Raw genomic sequence first — 25591 nt, forward strand, 5'->3', positions numbered from 1 at the left:
TTTTTTTTTAATCGCGTCGCGGCTCTTTTCCCCTCCCCTTTGCCATTCCGCTTTATATGGATGTAATTCAGAATCTGTGTTAATTCACATGGGGGATCCAGTTACATCTTGTTCCGCTCCGGGTATAATTACGAGAGACCAATAATCGCCTTTGGACTCATAGTTTTGTTGCTAACCTTTGAACTGAAAGGATCAAGTTCAGATCTGGTTACCTGCATTGGGACGGGAAGGAAGAGAGGAGAGAGAGAGAGAGAGAGAGAGACTGCAATCTCATTTGTGAATCGCTCTCTGTGCTGCAGATCCAGATTGCTATAACACATGCAGTGCAAATGCAGGTAAGGCACACACACAAACTGCGGATGCAAAAACAAACTTGGGACTGTTGTGTGTCTATGTTCTTATCTCCAGCCTTGCAAATTCTGGGCAAACGGCTTCTGCAGTTTCTGTATCGTTGCTTTGTGACTAATGACCTTGCGCAGAGTTGTTAAAAAAAATCCGCTCCGGAGAAAGAGCTGAACATTTTAGGCGATCTGTGAAGATGGATTTGGGCGCTTTTCTGCCAACCAAAGGGGATATTCTGTGGACTGCACTGTAATACTCGGGGTTCTTCTCCTGTCAGCTGTGCAGCACCGACATTATTGGGATTTATTTTTTTTTTTTTAAGAACTGCCCATTGCTAAGAGGATTTGGAGTTTTCCCGGACCCAAGCCCTTTGAATAAAGCGAATCACAATTTTTTTTTCCCTGTGTGTGCAGAGAGGGAAGAATAAAGCTAATGCCTTGGTCGTAAACGGCTGAGCGAGAGGGGGAGAGAGAGAGAGAGAGAGAGAGAGAGAAAGAGAGAAAAGAGAGAGAGTGTGTGAATTGTAGTTAACTCTAGTGTTGAAGACGACGACCTGGGGGGCTTCGAATCTTACAGTACTGCTCCTGCTTTTATTGCAAACCTTGCAAAGTGATTACAGTAAAATCAGAGAGGAGGAGGAGAAGGGGGAGGAGGAGGAAAATCCCATCCCTTCCACCGAGATGAATCTTTTAAAAGCAAAATACACTGTCCCGTGAACTGTAAGTATATCGCAACTGGAAGGCAGGGAGAGCAGCAGAGAAGCCAGCAGCAGGGTTTTGACCACCAATTGCACCAGTCATGAGACAATAAGTTTCCAGAAATAGAAGGATTTTATAACTGATCACCTGGACTCTCAGCCGCTCTGTCGGCTTATCAGGGGAGTTTATTGGGGGGCAGGTGTGAGTGAGAGGAGGGCGGGGGGTTTCGGTACGAGGAAGATGAGGAAGATGCGGACCCTTCTTCGCTTTGTGCATTGCTGCTGCTGCTGTTTCTTGCTCCTCCTGCCTCCACCGCTCTGGGTCAGCCTGGCAGCGGCTAAGCAGCTCCTGAAGTACCGGCTGGCCGAGGAGGGACCCGCCGACATCCGCATCGGCAACGTGGCTTCCGACCTGGGGATCGTGACGGGCTCCGGAGAGGTGACATTCAGCCTGGAGTCGGGCTCCGACTATCTCAAGATCGATAACATGACCGGGGAGCTGAGCACCACAGAGCGGCGCATCGACCGCGAAAAGCTGCCGCAGTGCCAGATGATCTTCGACGAGAACGAGTGCTTCTTGGACTTCGAGGTGTCGGTCATCGGCCCCTCGCAGAGCTGGGTGGACCTCTTCGAGGGCCGGGTCATCATCCTGGACATCAACGATAACACCCCCACGTTCCCTTCCCCCGTCCTCACCCTCACCGTGGAGGAGAACCGCCCCGTGGGGACCCTCTACCTGCTCCCCACCGCCACCGACAGGGACTTCGGCCGCAACGGCATCGAGCGCTACGAGCTGCTGCAGGAGCCCGGCGGGGACGGCGGCCGGCGCGGCGGCGGCGGCGGGGGCGGCTCTGCCGCGGCGGCCCCCGAGAGCGCCCCCTTCCCCGGCGGCAGCAAGCGGCGGCAGGAGGCGGAGGCGGCGGCCCGCAGCAGCGTCTTCGAGCTGCAGGTGGCCGACACCCTGGACGGGGAGAAGCAGCCGCAGCTGATCGTCAAGGGGGCGCTGGACCGGGAGCAGCGGGACTCCTACGAGCTCAGCCTCCGCGTGCGGGACGGCGGCGACCCGGCGCGGTCCTCGCAGGCCATCCTGAGGGTGCTGATCACCGACGTGAACGACAACAGCCCCCGCTTCGAGAAGAGCGTCTACGAGGCGGACCTGGCGGAGAACAGCAGCCCCGGGACACCGATCCTGCAGCTGCGAGCCACCGACCTGGACGTGGGAGTGAACGGGCAGATCGAGTATGTCTTCGGGGCGGCCACCGAGTCCGTCAGGCGCCTGCTGCGGCTGGACGAGACCTCGGGCTGGCTCAGCGTCCTGCACCGCATTGACCGGGAGGAGGTGAACCAGCTTCGCTTCACTGTCATGGCCCGAGACCGGGGCCAGCCCCCCAAGACAGACAAGGCCACTGTCGTGCTGAACATCCGGGATGAAAATGACAACGTGCCCACCATCGACATCCGGAAAATCGGGCGTATCCCGCTCCGGGATGGGGTGGCAAGCGTGGCCGAGGATGTGCTGGTGGACACTCCCATTGCCTTGGTGCAGGTGTCAGACCGGGACCAGGGTGAAAATGGTGTGGTGACCTGCACCGTGGTGGGCGATGTGCCCTTCCAGCTCAAACCGGCCAGTGAGGGTGAAGGGGAGTCACAGAACAAGCGCAAGTATTTCCTCCACACCTCGGCCCCTCTGGATTATGAAGCTGTCCGTGACTATAATGTGGTGATTGTGGCTGTGGACTCAGGCAGCCCCAGCTTGTCCAGCAACAACTCCTTGCTGGTGCGGGTCGGGGACACGAATGACAACCCTCCCATGTTCAGCCAGGCCGTGCTGGAGGTCTCCTTTCCAGAGAACAACTTGCCTGGCGAGAGGGTGGCCACAGTGGTTGCCACAGATGCAGACAGTGGCAAGAATGCTGAGATCACCTATTCCTTGGAGGCATCACCCCTGTCCTCAGAGACACCGGGCAGCATCTTCAGCATTGACCCTGACTCTGGGGATGTGTCGGTGCAGGCAGTGCTGGACCGTGAGCAGCGCGACACCTATGAATTTCAGGTGACAGCCCGGGACAAGGGGGTGCCATCGCTGCAGGGCTCCACCACAGTGGTGGTGCGAGTGTCGGACCGCAATGACAATGAGCCGCGCTTCATGCAGGATGTGTTCACCTTCTATGTGAAAGAAAACCTGCAGCCCAACAGCCCTGTGGGCATGGTGACTGTGATGGACTTTGACAAGGGCCGCAACGCTGAGCTCAGCCTCTCCATCCAGCCTGGAGACCACGACCAGGCAGCTGGTATCTTCTCCATTGAGAATGACACTGGAACCATTTTCTCCACTGTCTCTTTTGACCGTGAGCAGCAGACCAGCTACACCTTTAAGGTGAAGGCAGTGGACGGGGGTGAGCCACCACGCTCTGCCACAGCCACCGTGTCTCTCTTTGTGATGGATGAGAACGACAACGCACCCACTGTCACCTTCCCCAGCAACAGCTCCTACACCGTGCTGCCACCCTCCAGCAACATGCGCACCGTGGTGGCCACAGTGGTCGCCACCGATGCTGACACTGGTCTCAACGCTGACCTCAATTACAGCATTGTTGGGGGCAACCCCTTCAAACTCTTTGAAATAGACCCGGCCAGTGGTGTGGTGTCGCTGGTGGGAAAGTTGGCCCCCAAGCACTATGGCCTGCACCGCCTGGTTGTGCAGGTGAATGACAGTGGGCAGCCACCCCAGTCCACCACCGCCCTGCTCCATGTCTTTGTCAATGAGAGCTTGTCCAATGCCACTGTGGTGGAGAGCCAAGTGGCCCGCAGCCTCCACACCCCACTGGCCCAGGACATTGCTGGTGATCCCAGCTATGAGCTGAGCAAGCAGAGGCTTAGCATAGTCATTGGTGTTGTGGCTGGCATCATGACCGTCATCCTTCTTATCCTGGTGGTGGTCATGGCCCGCTACTGCCGATCCAAGGGCAAGCATGGCTACGAGGCCGGCAAGAAGGACCATGAGGATTTCTTCACCCCCCAGCAGCACGACAAGGCCAAGAAGCCCAAGAAGGACAAGAAAGGCAAGAAGGGCAAGCAGCCCCTCTATAGCAGCATTGTTACCGTTGAGGCTTCCAAGCCCAATGGGCAGCGCTATGACAGTGTCAACGAGAAGCTCTCGGACAGCCCCGGCATGGGCCGGTATCGCTCGGTCAATGGTGGCCCCGGCAGCCCCGACCTGGCCAGGCACTACAAGTCGAGCTCACCGCTTCCCACCGTCCAGCTGCACCCACAGTCCCCCACCGCTGGCAAAAAGCACCAGGCCGTTCAGGACCTGCCCCCAGCCAACACCTTCGTGGGCGCTGGTGACAACATCTCCATCGGCTCGGATCATTGCTCCGAGTACAGCTGCCAGGCCAGCAGCAAGTACAGCAAGCAGGTAAGAGCGCTGCAGCCGCGGGCCCCAGCAGGCACACACAGGCACACAGAGCGGGTGCGGAGCGGGGATGCCCATCCCGCCTCCCGCGCTGGCACAGGCACACACCCCGCCAGGTTCACTGACCCGTTCAGTCTGGTGCCCCCGCCCCTTCCTCCAGGCAGTCAGGTGCACAGACCAGCACGCAGCACGAAGGAAGGGCAGTCAGACATCTTTATTGCTATAATTTTTATCATCCCCTCCGCTTATCAGGTCCGGCAGCCAACCAGCCCGTCCGTGCAGCCGCACCGCGCTGCCCCGCCGCAGGCGCAGCGGCAGCCGCGGCTTCTGTCTCCTGTCCCGACAGTGAGCCATAAGGCAGCCTGAGATGCCTTTATCAGCCGCGCTCCCGGAGGCCAAACCCGGCGGTTTTGGAGGGGTCGGGGGGAGATCGGGACCCCCCACCAGGCGGAGCCGCCGTCTGCCTCCCGCCCCCCGGCCCCGCCTCCATCCGTGTCCCGGCGCTGCCCCGCCGCGATGCTTCCCCAGCCCTTGGGACGCGTCAGCTCCGGCTGAGGAGCAAAGTTTCGCCTCGGCAGCCAGTTGTTTAGGGGAAAGGGGGCTTGCTGCCTGCCTGACGCTTCCTAAAGCTGTGGGTGAAGTGGATTTGCAGCCGCCGCCCTGAAGCGCTAATGGCTGTAATTACCGGGTCTTTCATTAGGACAAAAAAGCTTAAATAATCTACACAGCCTATCTGCGCTCTAATTTGCACTACAGAGATTTGCACTCATTGCAGTTGCTCTGAATACACGTAAGAGTTAGTGAGTTTCGAATCTCACCTCTAACTATTTTTTTTTTTTTTTTTTTTTTAATGCCCTTTGCCTATCTCATAAAATTTCATTCACGCTGAGAGGCCCTAACGTGCTCGCCCAGCTGCCGCACAGCTCTGTAGTGTGGCTGCCGTGAAACCTCTCGGAGAGAAATATGCCTTCAGGGGTGCCACGAGTGACTGGCTCTGGTCTCGACTGTGCTGGCGGGGTTCGGTTCAGTGGGGATCCGATAGCCTAAAACTGGTGATGGCAGGGACGGTCTTTACAGCCCTTGAAATAAGATAGGGATTGCACAGAGAGGAGCCAAGCTTCTAAGTGAAGTCTTCTGTTTATTTTATGAGACATATATACCCTGAACAGAGGTCCCTCTTTTTTGGAGGTATACTTTTTGGGTGATAGGATGTACAAGATAATATCCTGAGCGTTTTCTTAACTACAATGAAACACAGGAAGCTAAAGGCAAATGAATGCTGATTCATGTAACTACACGTCCAAGTCTGGAACAGGGAAACTCTGACTAGTTTCACAAAAATGCTTTATCTTCTGCTTATTAACATGCAAATATGGTACACGATGAATTTTTTTTTTTTTTTTTTTTATATTTTGAAATGCTTACTAGTAGTAAAACTGAAGTTTTGTAAGTGTTGCTGGTATTTGCATTCTGCTCAGAAACACTTAAAATATAGTGGCATAAAACTAATTGTATGAGCCACACTCTCCAGGCTTTCAGGTCACCAAAAGAGTGTGATTGTACTATACACCAGTGCTTTTGTGTTTGTGGCTTTGCAAGTGAGGCAGACTTATAGAATGTTTGACACAGCAGTTTCTGTGTAATACATTTCATTAATGCTCTCCTAGAGAGTACATCAGAATTTCAGTTTGAGAATAGTCTGTATAAAATACAAATTTCTAAGTTCTCTATCTTTCATCTCCTAAGGCTTATTAAGCACAGAGTAAATGATGCCCTTTTAGCAATCACTGGACTAAAAGTAGCAGTGAAATGTATGCTAATCAGATACCACTTCATTCTTGATGCTGCAATTCATCTAAACATATGGATTATAATCTGTTAAAGTGTAATTTAATTTCAGTGTAAAAGAATGATTTGAATTCCAAGTGGAGGAATGGTAAAGGAATACACATTACAAATTAGTGTTTTGCTTGATAAAAGACCCCCAAACTTATTTAAGATTATAACACAGAAATATATTTTGAATTACTTAATATTTTCCAAGGATTTCTTTTGATATAAAATATATGAGAAAACTTAGTAGTAGAAAATGGCTTTGTTGCACTTTTACAAAGAAGTGCACCTTGAATTGCTCTATAACTTATGTTGTTTGCTGCAAATTAGTTTCTCAGTGTTGATAGTTCTCTTTTGTTTAATATTTAGCTTGTTATGAATGTTCACTTATTCAAGTAGTTTATAGTTAGTATTTTAATGTCTTATATATTTATTTTTAAATATGTAGAGAGTATTTTCACAGTTGTGAAGTATGCATACAAATTGGAAATTGTCCAAGGAAACAGTAAAGGTAGTGTTTAATAACAGACTTTATGGGAGAGTCTATCAGTCATAAACACTCTGTTACCACTTTCCTATGTGTACTTGCCAGATTGTTGCTGAGTGACATTTGTATGCTTTTGTTCATTTTACATAGTAGTGAGGACATTAAGACTTGCATAAACAATATGTACACTTTTCACATCTCAAACATTGACGTTGCAGTATTCCTCAGTTTAGCAGGCAAAACACCTGAGGATTTTTAACACCCAAACCATGTAGAGCTCTTGTTCAGAACGATTTTTTAGAAATAAGTGTGAAGCAGATGCAAATAAAAGGTTCTGATGGGGTGTACATCAGATTGTTTCATAGTTCTGCTGTACATGTGGAACAGAACCAGTAGCATAGTGGTGTGGCTGTGGTAGGGAGACTATTTGAAATCTCTAAGACTGTCTTTATTTACTCATTGTCAGTTCCTTTTGTTCTAAAGAGACATTAGACAGTGTATAAAATTTTAGAACAAATAAGTGGACACAGCGGAATATACCTGCTCCAAGTCACTGGAGATGAGAGTGATGCTAATTTCCCATTAGTGTAATTAGAATTGGTAACTGATACTTTCCTACATCTACAATATAACAGTCAGGAAATAAAGTCTCTACTTACATGACCGACTGGTGTACCCCAGGCAACACAAGTTGTTTTCATTCCAATGATTTGATACTTCATTTTTAAGGTGATGAATTGAATTCTTATTTGAGTTTCAAAATACATCCTGTTTGATACAGGAGTGTAGAAGAGAACTTTAATTGCAGAGAACTGCAAACAATTTGTAACTTTTCTCCTTCTGACATCATTCTGACTATATAAAGTTTAAAACAAAATTCTGTGTTCAGTAGACTTCGGCCATTTCACAGTCACTATTTTTTAATTCTTAACCTTGTCTTACTTAGAATGGTATTACTCTGAAATATTTTTTTAACCTCTCACTTATCAATTCTCTCCTTTTCAGTAAAGGACTATGAATGTTTAAAATACCTAGTATTCTACAGATCTTAATCACTTGCCAAAAGTTAAAGCTGTACAGAAGTGTTTTACTGAATGAGGATGAGTTTAAGTAAGTGTTTTTCTGGATCACAGATTAAAAATTTGAAACCTCTAGGTGCTGCACATTGCCTGTGAGGAGCCTGGATATTGGGATTTCCAGCAAAGACAGCCAAAGATGATGAAAGCTCAGTGTGTAAGGGGAATCACTTAGCAGCTTGGAGCATTACATGCTAAATCATAGATCCATAATGAATTTTAATTGCAAATAATTATTTTATCATTTATTTACAGATATATTTTTTAATATATGCTTCTCCACCTCTTCGTCTCACAGGGCAAAATTGTAGCAATAAGCAGTTTTATTTCAGTGAAACATGAAAACGAATCAGCTTGTTACCAACAACTCTTTGAAGAACAAGCCTTTTAAACACTCTTTATATGTTTGTATTTCTAGGCCATCATCCTATCTTGGTTTCTTTTTTACTTGCTCTACTAAGCAATGATTACTGGCTTTTTAAAACACTTCAGTTGTGATGCTGAGGGGTTTTTATTTACTTGTTATTTTTTTAAGAGATGTTGGCCACTATGAGTGGAATTTGTAGAAGCAGTAAAGGAATTTCTAAGCAGAATTATTTCTGTACTTCAGATATTGGCTTCTTCACCAACTCTTTAATTCTTTAGGAAAAATCCCATTGCCTTTTCTCATTGAAAATGTACTGTTTCATGAAGAAAAATGATTATCAAACCAGTGTTCTGGAACTCTAATCAAAATTATATGCATTTCCTGTAAAGTTTTACTGCCCTGAAAGTGAAATACATAGAAATCAATTTCTGAAAAAAAAAAAAAAAAAACAACCCAACAAATCCTGGTTCAGTAGTCATTTAATTTATTTTATAAATTTTTAAACATTAATCACTCTGGTGCAATATTGCAGAAGCATTTTGACTAGTTGGTTGTCATATATGTCAATTGTATCTATAAACTAAATGGTTCAATTTCCTCATAAACATGCACATATACCCAGCAGCCTTAATAGGGCCCCAAATTCATCCATTAAAGAGGCAATCTGTTTAACCATACAGGAAGGCATCATCTTTCCTCTTGTTCATGACAGACACACACATACACAGAGAGGCTTATCTCAAAGGCTATTTTTTATATTCCCAAACACCTCTAAAGAATAAAAATTTTCACAACTTTGAGCTAAGCAAATATAATACAGTGTAATAACCATAAAAATAATAATGTCATATGGCACTAACTGCCATGTAAAAAAAAATCATTGTTAATGTGTGTAAACATTTAAACTGGTGACTTCTTTTATACATTTAACTTTCATACTGTTTAGTGAAAAGTGTACAGAAGTGCACTTTCAGTACTCATTTTGTATTATGTTAAATATTTGACAATTAGTTTTTAAAAGTAACCCACATTTGACCTTCAGTAGCAAATTATGATGAGAGGGGGGCTAATTAAACATGAAATGGATGTATCATTGATGCTTTAATTATCTTTATTTAACAGAAAGTGTTTCACTGATAAGTGCAGCTTTTATTTTTTTCCTCTCCAGTAAAATCATCTTGTGCAATGTGCAAATGACTAAGTTACCACTGAATCATTCTACACTCCCAGGAGATGTGCAGAGCCAAAAGGGACAGGATCTGAGTAAAGGAGGATACATGCTCTGAATAAGTAAAGAACAGTGCTATTATAGGCAAGGGGTAGCAAGAAACATCTTTAAAAGGATAGAATCTGATTTATCAACTCAGACAGCTCTCTGGCATTGCACATAAAAAACTTGGGTTATAACCATGGTTAGCAGCTTTACTGTTGCTGTCATTCTTTATGTTTCAGAGTGTGTTTCTTCCTCTTTCTCTTTATTTCTTTTTATTTTTCTTTTTTTTTTTTATTTTTTAGTTTGTGTTAGTTGTCTGATTTTCTAGTATTTGGGTTAGTTGCTAGTTTGACTATCAGTGCAGCTTTGTTTCATATCTGCAAATTCAGACTAGTTTTCCTTTAAGTATATTCTTTCAAAAGTTTTAGCAGGTTTATGTACTTAGTAGTGTGCTGGGCTACTTTGAGATATAAAACTAATCAATTTGCTTTTGTATTAAAATATAAAAGAAAATCAACAAACTTCAAAGTACTTAGCATTATCAGTCAACTAAATCTTTGACAAGCACTGTGAACTCTTTACTATTATTGCAAAAAATTCGAATACTTAATTACTAATCTTAACAAGATTAACATAATTTTGACTTTATATATAGAAAATACAGATAGAAGCTAAATACTCCAGTAGAGTATTTAGCAAGCAGATTTTCTAAACAAGTCTGTTTTCAAAAACTGTTAAAGTTACAAAAGCCTTTTTAGATGGTTTTATCTCAGCATGTGCTGAGAAAATGATATTTTTGTGTTTTTCTTCCCTGATTTTTCTTTCCTGAAAGGGTAATTTTTTTTTCTGTTATCAGATTTTGGATTTTCTAGCATATACTCTACATTCATTTTGATTAATAGTTTAAATTACGAAAATAGACCAACAGTTACTCCAAGGATCAAAAACCTTTTTAATTATTGTTATTTTTTGCATATAAATTTGCATTATTTTAATTTTTAATTGAGGAAAATTCTGACATTCATGAAGATATATTTCAAGCTAGGACTGACTTACTGTCTTCCATATAGTTCAGGAAACAGACTTCCCAAGGTCACTTGTATTTTGTTGTTGTGGATGACAAAATATTACAGTAATGCTGGAGTAACTAAGATTAGCAGAGCATCTGAAACGAGTGACAAGAATAAGATTGGAAAAAGACTAGAGTAATCCATAGGAGATTTTAAACTTTTTAATTTCTTATTTTAAGCAATTTTTTCTGTAAATATTGAACTGAGAGCAGGTCATGAACACAAGTCAAAATCTCAAAATGTGATTGTGCTGAAGTACCAGGGAGTCAAGTTCCTGAACTATGTCAGTGATACACTCTGAAGTTGTCCAACTGTATGGAGATGTGCTTATCATGAGTCATTTGCTCACTCTTATATGCCCATTTTCACTGTCAAGAGATCTAAAATTAGAATTAAGAACAACTTTTGAAGGCATTAAAAAACAAGGGATTAGCTATGTATATAGCACATACAAGCAGTGTGGAGGAACACTTATTATTTTTTCTGAAAGGAGAAGATGGAAAAACTTTGGAGTAAATTTTGGAATTTAGAAGTTTGAACAAAAACAATATTCTAGCCCCATGTAAAACTATAAAGTAGATAAAAGTGATGTGACTTCTTTTTTTTTTTTTTATTCTTTATACCAGTAAAAAAAAATTCCTCTCATTTAGACAAGAAGTTGTTTTGAAATCATTAGTTTGTAATATGGTGCAGCATAGCCCCAAAAATTCAGTTTTACTCAGAATGGATCACAAACAGCACAATTATTAGAAGCTGAAGAAAAGAATTATCTTTGTCTTTCAAAACCTAATTTACCTTATTAACTACTGACAAGAGTGAGTATATTTTTTACAGTCAAATATTTTTCTGTCAGATGAGATTTTGCTACACATTTAATGTTCTAATGTCTGAGTTTGCAACTGAATGAATGTGTGCTTTCAAATAGCATTCTTGCAGTATTAGGAAGCAATAAAATTGGTATTTATCAAAGTACTTGATATAAGGTCTTTTATTATCTACAGATAATTATGGATAATGTAAACTTAGTTTTTTAAGGCTAGGTACAGAAAGTAGGTACTAGCTGATGCTGAAAATTACTCATAGATAGAACCAGAATACAGAAATACAGATAGCACCTGCCAAAAATTCAGAGACAATATTAAAGTCATGTCTGAACAAATTCCTTTATGGTACCACCTTGTAAGTTAAAAAAAAAACAATTGCCACCTGACAGCATAAAAATTCTTGAATTACATGGTCACATGATGATTTTGAAGAATCTGCTATAAACTCCATTAAAATTAGATTCTTGACTTGTTTTGTGGCCAGGAAATGCATTAATTGTGTTATGTGTCAAATGTTTTCTCTGTTGTAGCACTTCTCATAGAGAAATGAGAGGGGCTGAAGTATTCTGTCTAAACATCTATAAATTACAAGGTCTCTTCAGCCCTGGAGTCGTGAAAAATATGAAAAGTAGCCCCTACTTCCTTTGGATACCAAATCTTGAGAGACTAACACAGAGACTTATCCTTGGGTAAAAAAACCCCTTCATCAGGACAATGCTTTTAAAGGGATACAGTTTGGGGTAGAAGTCTGTTTCTGACTTCAGTGTTGTGCTGAAAAATGGGCTAAAGGAAGTTATGGAGACTGTTACCATTCTGGTTGTGATTCAGCTGTCAGTTCAGGCATCTGAAAGCTGTGCTATCTGCACAGAGCTGCACACTCAGTGCATGACACAAGACATGGGTGTCTTCTCTGAGGCCAAACAAAAAACAATCCCTAAATCCTTTGGTTTACTTAACAGAACAACATTTAAAATAAAGTCAAGCACTCTGTGTATGCAGTGAACTTTGGCAGGGCTGAAAATTATTTTTCCTATGAGAACTTCAAAATTTGTGTGCCATACACATGCCAATTAATAGAACAGAATCTGCATGTGCAAATACCTGATGACATATAAGCAATTAACAGAATTTCCATTTATTATCAGACCTCTCAGGTTGATGTTTATCTCAGATGAAACTGCAGGTATTCACTTTAAAGTCAATCAAATTTAACTAGTATTAACTGCAGTAAATTGTATCAGGTGTTGTAATATTCAGAAAATGCTTCATATTAAAATAAAATATAGATAGAGAACACCATTTATCAATTTGGGTGTTAATCCCCCACATTTAAGTTATCACCACGTATATAAATATAGTTTGCAAAATAACAGAGTAGGTTTTCATCATGTATTACATCCAAGTGTAAAATTATCTTTCTAAAATGGTCTGGAAATGCTGTGGCTTTAATGACACTTCAAAAAAGTAATATTTTAGTATTGAACACATTCTTGGCACAAATAAATGGTGCATCAAGAATGCATATGTCAAGCTACCTTTGCTGGTCCCCAGACAGGTCATGGTGTTTGTTTATGGAGCTGTAGTTACCCTTTGTAGGCATATTTGCAAAAAAGCCTTGGCCTAAAAGTTCCTATCAACTTCATAATGCAAAACTTGCTTCAGATGAAATCTGGCCATTTGGTTGGGAAAATCTGCTTAATTTATTGCAAGTCCTATTTAAAACAGTACATTTAACAAAAGAAAATGCTTCTGTAATTGCAGTCTTTCTAAAGGTGAAAGACAAGAATGGAAATACAGATAACAAACCCACAGAAAAGTAAAACATTAGTTCATCTGCTCCTAATATTTTCGCAGTGATATTTTAAGCCTCTATTTCACATCTTTGCTATTCACAACTAATTTTACGGTTTTGCTGGTTTGGCACACATCTCATCATGTCACACCTGCTCTAAGTGAAGTTACATTGTCATAAAATTTGAGTAATTAAATAGTTAATCAGTTTCCTTATCTCCATCCATGTATTCCAAATTGGTTATAATGACATAACGTGTGTCTTGTGTTATAGTGAGAGGATATCCATCATTCTGCTGAATTAGAAAAGTGCTATTTTCAGTGATCATGCAATTATATTCCAATTGCAGTACAAGTTTACAGAAGGATAGTAATTGATTTACTTGAGAGAGAACTATTTGTTGAATTTTCCAGTAATGTTGGGAGTTCTTATATGGAGGGAATAATTGCACTGGAAACAAGAAATAACTACTTAACAGGGCACTAGATGCTCAGCCTCTGAACCTCAGCCCAGATCTTGGGTAAGATCTGTCACACTTCAGTAAATTTAGAAAATTCATTCATATGGCTCCTCTGACTATATACTGAATGTTCTACTTTTCTTCTTGCAACTTAACTGAATTTTTATTGTATTCAGAAAAAGTCCATTAAAATAAAATTCCATTTTATTTTAATTGAATCTGAATATGAATAAAATTCAGTTATTTCTAGAGCAGGTATTAATTCTGATGAGTAAAAGTGACAGCAAGGTGAAAAAGAGCAGTACCTGTTTTCATAGAGTCTTTAAAATATGAGTGTTTTTCCAAGGAATTGCAACACAAAGTCTGGGTCATGTATTTTGTTATATGAAACAGAATAGTATGACATATCTGAACTAACTACAATGCAGATGTGAGTGGTACTTGATTGACAGAGAATTTCCACTGAGGCACAGCAGGTGTTTCACCAGCATGTGGGTTTGTGTAGTGGGTGGGTTCACTCAACAGCTTCAGTCCTGGCACTGGCAGATCCTTGAGCAGCCATGAAATCACTAGGGCTTGGTGCATCACAGTAATTCATTATCTTTAAATACACCAGGTTCACTGGGATAGACCATAGGTATGCTACTAAAATATGTGCTACTAGTATTTTAGTATTTAGTATTTGTTTTTCTGTGCTTTTATACAACAATTAAAAAATAGGGAAATGCAGAAGACAGCTTTAGTTTATCAGTAAAGGAAATTTGTACAAGTGTTTACAAAATGGCTCTGATTTTGCCATCCCATGTTTTGCAGAGATCACTTGTATATGGATGCTTACATAATTTATCCTTTTTTGTGCAATATTGGTTCTCTAAATAATTATTTACAGTATTGCTGGTATGCTGGATCTTTCTGTTTGTTCTTTAATGGAGATGAGAAGATAAGCAAGAGTGTGAAATTCCTCTGTGCAGCATAAATTAAGAAAATTTTGTTCTCATTATATTGAAAAAGGTTTTTTAACTTAAGGTCTTATATTCAAGGAGACTGAGTGATACTTTATTCACTTGGCCCTTCAGAAGCTGCTGAATGAATTGAAAATTAGTCATGGACTTTCTAATACTGCACATTAGTGCACCTTTCTAGGAACCTTGTATACTAAATTTATGCATTTTTTTATACTAGTTTTTAGTTAAATATATTAAGAGACTGAACTCTTTGAATTATAAGATAAACTTCCTGGAGAATTAATGTTACAGAAATATGAAAGGGCTGGCTAAAGCATCACTCTACCAAATGTTTCTAAAATGCTTTATATATTTATAAGACTTCGTGATCTACTATTGATGCAAATTACTAAGGATAAAAGAAAATCCATCTGTTATCAAAGAAAAAAAAATTAAATAAGTCCAACGATTTGAAAGACTTAGCATTAAGGACTAAGTATTCATACTTTGTGATGGGTTTATAGTAATTGACAGTAGAAAAGACTTCCTTTTAACATTTACAATGTGGGCTATTTTTTTGAAACTAAAGAAAATGACTTTGCCATAAAATTTTCTCATGTAACATATCCTGTCTCATTTCTTAATTTCCTATCCTCCACTGAAATGTCTCAATATTAAAATATGACCTACACCATTTCATGTTGTGTCGGGCGTTGCTAGTTTTATTATTACCCTTACATTTAATCAAATTGTCAGTAGCTAAATAAATAGCATTTCATCAAGAGCTGTTGGTTTTCAATCAGCTAGGAAACAGATTACAGGCCTGAGAACAGATCTAAGGCTAGTGTCTCCAATCTGCAACTAATTGTGCACTGATAATAGCACTGCCCACAGGCAAATCTTACTTGCTGTCCTGATTTATGATAGATTTTCCTGTATGTTAATATTACATCAGATGGAGTAATTTTGTTGCAGTTGCCATATTTAAGCTTTCCTTTTTAGTTGGAAATATATATTGTTTGGAGTTACTACCTTCATGTTTAATTTCTGAAAAGAAATGCATAAATGAGAAAGCTCAAGGGAAACATTAGAGCCATGCTTTTGCCTTTAACTTCTCTTAAAACAGTTGCTTCTTTAGAAGATAAAGTACTGTTGACACTTAAAGAAATATTTACATGTAATATTTCATATTCTATGGCTTATCTCAGGGATTGAGGAACATGTCTTGCAAGCTGCAGCAGGAAGTAGTGCTTCACTCTCTTGGTGTGTGTGGACTGGCTGTTGGGGGTGTGGGTGCCAGAGTTCTCTCTGGATCAATATATGTGCAGATTACATCGTTAAGATGTTATAAATATTCACATCTTTCCCGTGTGAAGTTGATGAGGATGATTAAATACACAGCAGCTCCAGTACTATACCAAGACTTCATCATTCCAGGTGCTTCACCAATACAGAATGCACTGTAAAAGCTGCTTTTAAAAAAGGCATACACAGAGGGTAGAATAGCAAATACTGTCTGTAGTCAGCACATTATAGTGTTCTGGAGGAAAACTGTCTTCTGGGCTGTGTACATTGTTCTTGTGAAATGATTTCAACAGTTTCAAATTTTTTTTTTCCACCTTGCTAGTTATGCAAACAGCTCTTCACTTTTTTCACTAAAGCAAGTGGGAATTGTTCACTGTCACAAATAATAAATAACGAGAGTACCTGATCTGCAGAGCATGGAAGTGATAAAAACACATGCTTATGAGTGCTTGAGATTTCACAGCTATTAATTCTGAACTTTTTGATTGCAATTCTGTTTTACAAGAGTGGATGCTGTTAGGGCAGCAGTACACAGTGACAGTGAAGGATTATGACAACATGCATTTATCACTGTGAGCTTGATAAATTCAGTGCAAGACATGGTCAGAAAATGCCCCTAAACCTGAAGTCATAAAATGTTGCCTTTGCTGAAAGTTAAAATAGTGAACATTTCTCTATTGCTGTTACTGATCTTGTTCAATTAGTAATTTAATACTAAAGTGAGTATGCTTGAGAAGGTTTCTTTGTGCATAATCATATGTGTAGCTCTTACCAACATCAGTGAATTTCTGAACATGTACACTGAGGGAATCTAGGAGTTTTATGCAGAATGCTATTGTTTATACAACATGTAATCACATACAGAAAGGTCTTTTACAAAGGTCTGCAAGTACTATAGCTAGTTTGGCATTAATAAAAGTCAGAAGGATGCTCCAGACTTCCAAGAATGCTTTTTTAAAATGTTTTTTAAAGATACCTAGCACTTGAATTCTAAATTGTAAATTTGTCTAAAAGTATATGCTCCCTGACTACTTCTATGTAAATCATAATGTGGTAGTTCATGTCACCTCTTCCATGTTAAGATTGCAGCATTCACAGGTAATGGGAGTATTTCAAATTAGAAACCAAATTTTTGCATTATAGATAGAAACAGGAATTTCAATAATAATTCGACATAATTTTGAAGTTGTATACTGTAAGAAATAAGAACATAAAGAATCTGAATACCTAATCTGTACCATTTATGCTTATAAATATATAAACTATAAAATTTTCAAAGTGATAACAGAGAAAATAAACTCTAAATTATACAGTAGAAACTCCTGAATAAGAGAAGCAATTGAGTAAGAACATGTCTAGAAATGTTAGTACTTAATTTTTTTTAAATCTTTATCATTCTAGGGAATTATTCTTCAGCCTTTCTGAAATCCTCACTGAGCTGGTAATTTTTTTCACATTTTTCAGGACATCATCAAAGCCATGCTAATCTGGACCAAGGGTATCCTCATAGTCCTTGAATCTCTGAAGAAAGCATTTTCCTATTTTTAACATAATCAAGATTTACTTCAAATTTTATAAAACCTATAGAGAAGACAATTTGGTTATTTACAAGACAAGTGTTATAGGATACAATCAACAGCTTACAGTTCTTTGCAGGATTAATAAGAAAAAATTGCAAATCCAGGAGGCATATGTTCTCACTGAATATCTGGCTCAGTAATTAGACAATCTGGCTACTGAGTGAGGTACATTTGTGATAGGTTGTAATGTACATCCCATGTTTAAGGCATTGTAAGCCTGTAATCTGGAGGAGGAAAATGAAAGATCTCGTGAGAAAAGGAAATCCAGACTTTTTTTTTTTTTAATTTAAATCCTGTAATGTGAATCTGTAGGCATTTGTTTTGCCTAGGAAAGGCCTAGCATTTGAAAAAGACTTATAGAAAAGGAGAACAGTTGGAGTTCTGTTATTTGTATTTTTCTTTAACTCTAGAATTTTCTTTGTAACTATGAAGACCATAATCATCCAACACTGTAGGTTCTGGCAATGTCTTTCATTAATTAATATTTGTGTATAACTTTGTCAAATAAAACTTATGCTCACTACTTTCCTCATCATCTTCATCAAAAGCAGTGCCTTTTTAAGACACTGGGGCAGATAGGAAAATTTCATCTTTCTGTATTTGTGAGACTTATTTTTTCTATGCTTATATTTGGAATGATTTTGAGGGGACTTTACAGGAAGTGTAGACTAGGTAACTGCTACTAAGACATAAAGGAATAAAATAAAGAGAACCTGTGGTGGAAAAATTGCTTTCAAAATATTTTTTTTTTCCCCAATTTTTCTTTTGTTTAAACATGAAGATTCTGATTTAAAAAATCAACCTAGTGAACCTTAAAATATTTACTTATATGTTGGCTTTATGGAAAGCTGTTATGAGAGCCAAATAAAATAAACCTGTTAAATTGTTTGGAGTTTTGGACCGAGAACTTTTATTGAGGAGGCACTAGAATACATATGCTGACATATATGAGAATTTCACTCACGTATAGCATATCATGGACTCCTATACTATGTGTCCTCTAATCTTAGCTTTGTGGTCTGCATTTGTAGTCTTATCTTCCCAGTAGAAATCTGAAGATTTTTGGATTTTTGTTTCAGTCTCTGTTCTTCCCACCAAAGCAGTCTATTTTTCTAAAACTCTAAGAGTCAGATGCCTCAATAAGAGATCCAAAGTTATGAAAATGTGGAGACTGAATACTATTTAAATATTGTTCTTTCTGAGGGATTGCAGAAAGTGTTATAGATATGTTAGCATGTTGCTATTAGTTTTTTTGTTGTTTTTGTGTTTGTTTGGTATTCTTTATTTTAAATAATTAAATTATATTCTAAAATATTAAATATTTGAAGATCTGAGCATATATGATGAAATTTAAGACAGTGAAGACAGTAAAGATCTTCATTTGCAGATTTTCCCTATCCCATAGAATAACAGCACGTTTGTATGACTTGGAATACTGTTTTCCCAAAGAGAGGATTTCTTTCTGTTATTATAATAAAACCAAAGGAAGAACAACAAAAAATATAAGAATTGAAAAAGAAATCCAAATACTGCAAACCCATAAAAAACCCACAAAAAACCAAAAAAAAAACAAAACAAAAAAAACAAACCACAAAAAAAAAAAAAAAAACCCAAAAAACAACCCAATCAACCCAAACCTCCAAAAATGTTCCCCAACTCAGGCTGATTTCTGTTCCCATGAATCAATGCCCCTAGTCAAATTCACAGTCTGGCAAACACCTATGGCTGACCTCTGCTGTAGAGAATAAACAGAGACGATGTCAGTTTTATGACTAATCCTCTGTCTTTCATGAAACCTTTTCTTTCCAAAAGAGGCTTAAGTATTTCGAGCACAAATGAAATAGTGCCCATGTTCTCTACTTTTCCATAATTCAAGAGCTAGGAAGCCTGATTTGTGAGAAGCTTATTCTGTGACTTTGTGTGTAATTGACAGTGAAGGGGGAAAATGAGGCAATGTTACGCCTTTGCCAGTTCTTTTTAAAGGAAGGAATATACTTACTCATTAATGATCCAAGCTATGAATAGATTCATGGTTTATAGCACAGCCTTAGAGTGGGTTAAGAGAATTTAAGGGTTTATCACACAGTCTTAAAAGAGGCTAAGAGAGTTTAAAAGAAAGCTATTCAGACTGGAAAAATTCTGGGTAAACATTTACCTATCTTCTTGGCAGTTCATTATTAAATTATATGTTGGCATTTTACAGGCATAGAATGAAAAAAGAGGTACAGACAAAGTAATAGAAACACTTTGATGACCTATTATTAGAGATAAATATTTAGCATCTAAAGTATGGAGCAGAGGTAACAAAAATCATTGTGAACTACTATCCACAATGCATAATATCCAGTAATACAAATTTAGTTAATTATATTAATACAGGATGCAGTAATGTATGATGCAGTATTATCCCACTGTTTCTATGCCCTGGGCTTAAATTTTTTCAAAGTCTTAGATTAGTTCTAAATAGTAGATGTTTCATGATGACTGGGAGATAAATGCATTAATATAACTGTAAAATAATGAAATCACATCAAGGTTTGGGGTAGTTTTAATTGTTTTTAAAATCAAATATTCTCATTTATATTTAAGGGGAGCAGAGAAAGAATCCATGTGAAAAATACAGAACCTTGTTAACAGTGTGCTGTGATAAATATCCTTTAACATATGTTCAGGTCTTTCTTATTCTAGGCATGCCCTTAATGCCACCCTTGTACTTTCTTGTCCACAGGAAGTAGATAATAGCAATTTTTACTTCATAATCATGTTACAAGCTTGGAGAGGGGTCAGTAAATGAACCAGTGTTCTTGTTGCACCCAGAATTTCATCCACACTCTGGATTCTAGTCTGCAAGTTGGAGTCCAAAATGTGAGAGTCAAGTTCTCTGATCTGGTTGTGCTATACATCCTAAGGACAAACAAGCATGAATTGTGAGGTTGCTGAATTCAGCTCTTAGAAATGTTGGGACACTTTTTGTAGGACAGTTTGAAATTATCCTGATGAGATGATGTATTTTATATATGTTTATAGGAATGCCTTGCAATACACTAAAGTATGAATTGTGGTGAATTTCAGCATCTTAACAGATTTGGTTCTCTTGAGAGTATAATGTCTTACTAAATTTCTTAAATGTTTTACATTATTTTAGTACATCAGAATTAAATTCCTTTTTTCTGATTTTCATAGTAGGATAATAGTTCTTTACATTTTTCATATGTTCAGGTTGGGTTTAATTATTGGAATATAGTAGATATTTATTAGAACATAGTGGCCTTATTTAGCACTATGGAAATAAGTTTAACTTCATACACACTGACTGTAGAGGGATAAGGTTTTCAAAATTCCCTGTATTAGTCTAACTCTGTGTTCCCTTGAAAGTTTTAAATAACTGGGATAGAATTATGCTTACTTAACTAATTTATATTAAAGTATTTCAAACAACAGAACTATCATTACATTCCTATATGTATATCAAATTGAGTTCTCCTGGGAAGAATGAGATACAAATGCCAATGTTAATGAAGAATGTATTTTATAAAGTTTGTTAGTAACGAAGAACATATTTTTAAAAGTTTGTTACTTAAAGGTGTACTTAGACCAATTTATCTCACTTCAGCTTGCTGAGGTGAGATAAATTACTTATCTAGGGACAATTCACATGAGGAGGGATAGATGCCTTGAGTCAAGCCATTCTCTCTACTTTAGCTATGTTCTGTCTCCTGAACCTCCCTCTCCACTGAGCATAGCAGAGAAGTGGTTTAGGTGGCTTCTAGGTAACTGATTTGGGTTGAGATTCCAGCTGCCTTGTGGTTTTTCAAAAGCAGGTATAAGTTTTGAATTTTTTGGTGGTATATTTCATCCACAAAAATGATGACACAGACCTATAATAAAAAAAAATTAAGGTATTTCAGTATGTTTTGACTTTGGAGCACAGGGAAATGCATTTGGTAGTGGAAGCAGATGATAAGAACACAGGGGACTCAGCCTGCTAAAGGACTATAACTATGCATCCTTCTACCCTCTGACCTGTTACCTGTATATACTTTCTGGAAATGTTGAAAATGACTGAGGGAACTAGGAAAGCAAGCAAAATGCAGATGCTCTATAGATATTCTCTCCAAATACCAGTCATATCATTATTTCTAAACATTATAATTAGCTCTTTATCTTAGTTATTTTTAAGTAAAAAGTATAAATGATGGAAGGCAAGTAGTTATGTGATGGTGATACAAGAGATTGTGAGTTCATCACCACCAGGGTATATAAGTGCTTTAATTTCACCTCACATTTGCAGAGAATTTTGATGTTTTCCTTTGTCCTCTAGCCCTAGGCAATTTTTATAGTCAGTAAACATCAAAGTTAATTAAAAAGAAGAAAAGTGTTCATCACATGTCATAAATAACATTGATGGATTCTGTTCTCTCTATATCTAAGCCTAGAAAATGAGGAATATGCAAACTGATATACTAGAAAGTATTTATAGCCTTCCTAATAACTAAGATAACATGCAGCAGCCACAGTGTTCTGAACTGTTTTATGTTTTGCCCTCTATTTGGCATTTGTCTTACAAATACAGCTTGAACTGTTATAGCCAAGAGAAAATAGCAGGTAGATAAATTTTATATCACTATACAGATGTTGAAGTTGTATATAAATGTGCCAAAGACAGGGATTTTATTTTGTTGGAATTGAAGGAACATCAGATTTTAATAATGCACTGTTTTATTCTTCATCAAAGTGTTGGTGCTGAAGATTATGAAAGAGGTTTGGTAAATTTTCCTCTAAGTTTAGCCTCTTCAGCAGGAAAAAAGGAAGCAATAATGAGTTAGAAATATTAGCAATGGTCATATCCAAAACTTAACAATAACACCACAAACTCAAAGATTGGAAAGGTAATTTAAGGATGTATAAAGAAATAAAATTCCTGTTTGCAAGATTAACCCTATTTTTTTGCAAAATACTTTGTGACAACTGACTGTTAGAAAAAATCATACTATCCTGGCTTTGTTGTAAGAAAATATAGTGTTTTGTTACAATTTCTTCAGTGGTATTTATATGGTGACTTTATAAAAACTGTTTCTGCCACCAATCTTTCTTTACTCTAAAAATACATAAAATACTTACAGATATACAATATAAAGTAAAAAAAAAAAAAAAAAAAAAAAAAAAGTCATGCAATTGTTGTGACAAACAAATTGTTAGGCTTGAAAAGAGAAGTAAAACAGAAGTATAGTGTTCTGTCAGATGAGTATATTTCCAAAATCTGCGTCTGTACATTCAAAGTTATGTCCTGTTCTCTCTTTGCTGAGAAACAGCTGATGTTTATGAGGTAGAAAAAGTCATGAGGCAGATCAAGGAGATTCAAGTGAGTAGATGAAAAGCATTTATTTTTTTTCCCTAGGAGGGAAAAAACATGAATGAGCTTGAAAATATTTGCAAACAGGAATATAGTGGTTAAACAGGGAGACAGATGTGGCAGGAATCTTAGCTGAAATGGTTCAGAGAGATCCACCCAGCTAGGATGGGTTTGTATGTCCTGATAAGTGTCAGCCTAGCTTCAGATGAGGGCTCTGTGGGCCATCAGTGGATATGTCTTTGTGAAGAATAAGGTGCTGTGACAGAGAGAGGTCCTTACTGTGCCCAAGATAAGGAGCAGTAACTCAGTACCATGGGTTCTTCCAATAGATTCTGTAACCATTTTATTTCACATAATTTATACAGGATACCAGGATGTGGTTGTTATGTTATAATTGCTTATACATGACCTTATAGACTGTTCATGTCATAATATATAAGTTGCCTGGACTTTGAATAATCAGTTTTAACTTTATTAACTCTTATTTCTTCCAATGTATTTCTCACACAGACATGGTTATATTACACAAATCAAGCTCCTCTTATTGGCCAGCTCTTACAAATATTTTAGGCCTAGTCTATGAATTTTTAGGCACCTCTACAACTTAGACTGATAAAAAGAATTTTATAAATTTAGTAAATACTTCCTGGGACTGGCTTCTATAACATTACAGAATATTAATATAAACCACTCCAAAAAAATTGTAAGGCCACATTTTGGTTCCTGGCCTCCTGGATTTGTCATCTATAGAGACATAAAACAGGAAAAGAGCCAGACTGAGCTCATAATTAGAAATGTCATCACTCTTATGTTATTAGTCCCTGGTTTAGAGGATTTTGGAGAAGTCATTGAAGATTTAGCTGTGCCTGTCTCCAAGCTATTGCCTTAATGCAGGCTTGACTTCTGTTCTAGCAAAAGTCCATTTAGGAAGCAGTGCATTGCTGATATGGAACTGTTTCTATCATTCAGACTGGGGGTGGGTGACCTGTAAAGTAAAAATGATGATTTTTCAAAGTGCTTTGAAGAGATATTTTCTATCCCTTTCTCTGATCTTGGACTGCAATATTTTGAAAGGAAGCACCTGTGTATCAGTGGCTTAGTATTTTTATCTCCCAGTTTTAAAAACAAAGAAACAGAGTTTGCAAGTGAAACACACAGAAAAAAATAAAAGGCACAGTCCTGCATACTCTGATGAATGTTGTGTTTACAGGACCTCTGGCTGATATTTTTATATGCTGTTTATTCTCAGACTTACTGTTAAATTAATAGAGTTATTTTCAATACCTAAAAGCTGGTTTTCACTATTTAAAGTTTTATCCAATAATAATCAAAAGGTGATTTTTTTTGGGCACCTCTGATGTAATTCAATAATTTTGTTTACTTTATAGAATTTATTATTATGCAATGTTTAGTTCATATTCTGCATGAAAATTTAAATATTAATTATATAGAATATAATTATAAATAAATATATTTAATTATATCAATCATTAATTATGTTAATAATTTTATTAATCAAATGAGAAAAATAATAATTTTTTTTTAAAGTTATTACCCTAGATTTTTTCCATTAGTTTACAGATTTTCTGACTTAGCCTCTCCACATGTATATAAGCTAGTTTGCATTTATTTTACCAAAATCTTACAATTCATGCAGTGAGTAATTTAGAAGAAAAAAAAAACAAAAAAAACCCCATATGTATTAGAAGTGTATTGGTTTATATTTACATGGATATAATCGTTTGGCCATTTAAAGTTTAATTTTTTTAATCAAATATGGCATTCATGCAAATGCGTTATTTTAAAGCAGGTTACTGAAATTATGTAAAGAACAAAGTTCTTAAATGGTTGTCTGCATTAGAAAGAGGCTATTCTTAGAAATACCTCAGATTAGAGAGAGTAGGAACTTGAATGGATTTGTGGTATGAATGTTTTTACAATTGTCTTCAACATCACTTATACAATACTATTTTATAGCACTGAACATTCAGAGTATAAAATGTCACATGTAAAATGTGTTGTGTCCCATTTTGTAAAGAAACTTTATAAACTGTGTGTGTGTGTGTGTGTAAATTTATGTTCCCATATAGACTGTTCAAAATGAGGGGCTTGACATTACTCGATCACCAGACATGGTACTCCCTGTTTGTTTTGTTTTTAATTTGTGGGTTTTGTTTTGTTTTAAAGAGCAGGATGTACCAGAGTACAGGGCTAGTTTTATGCACTGGTTGATCACTGCTGTGTTTTGTTGGTTGCTGGTAGTCTTAGTGCAATGCATTGAAATAATTCATTACATTTCTAGCATGAAAAGTGTTGCTTTTTTATATTTCTCTGATGATTTAAAAATTTTGAACATAAAAATTCTCATGGACCTACCTAGGGAAACACTCTGGCAAGTCATATAATTCTGTAAGTGTTTAATTCACCAGCTGTGAAAATGATCAGGGACCAAGCACCTTATGTAAGCGTCTGCCTGCTGGCTTTCGGAAGCGATCGAAATTCGCTGTGATACATGCAGGAGTATCCCATTCTTCTCCAGTAATCCCAGCAGGAAAAGTCCAGTAGAAGAGAACAGCTAATAGAGTATCTGTGATAAGGAGCTACAAATGTCAGCATAGTCTCTTCCAAGTTATCACATTCCCAGAGGATGCCAGAGAAGTTAGTGTATTACTCATTGCCATTTCAGTATTTATCCTCTCATGAGACCTACTTGAGGACAATTTCCCTTGTGTGCTCTGTGTAGTACCCTGCAGTGTAATATCATTGTAAAATTTTATTTTGATTCTATCTTGACAGAAGAAAGGTAGAGATTTTGCTTTCTTTTAAAGTAACC

The 25591-nt window shown here is 38.3% G+C and overlaps 1 protein-coding gene across 5 annotated transcripts in view; it reads left to right on the top strand.

Annotated features, from left to right (window-relative positions):
- Positions 1-1144: 1144 nt before the first annotated feature.
- PCDH7 (protocadherin 7) overlaps positions 1145-25591 on the top strand; it is a 261489-nt gene continuing 237042 nt past the window's right edge. For all 5 annotated transcript variants that reach the window (XM_079306874.1, XM_079306875.1, XM_079306876.1 and 2 more), the window contains exon 1: positions 1145-4457. In XM_079306874.1, coding sequence (XP_079163000.1) covers positions 1281-4457 — 3177 coding nt within the window. In that variant the 5' untranslated portion in view covers positions 1145-1280. The remainder of the gene's footprint in view (positions 4458-25591) is intronic.

The sequence above is a fragment of the Erithacus rubecula genome, assembly GCF_903797595.1.
Source record: "Erithacus rubecula genome assembly, chromosome: 5".
Taxonomy (NCBI): Eukaryota; Metazoa; Chordata; class Aves; order Passeriformes; family Muscicapidae; genus Erithacus; species Erithacus rubecula.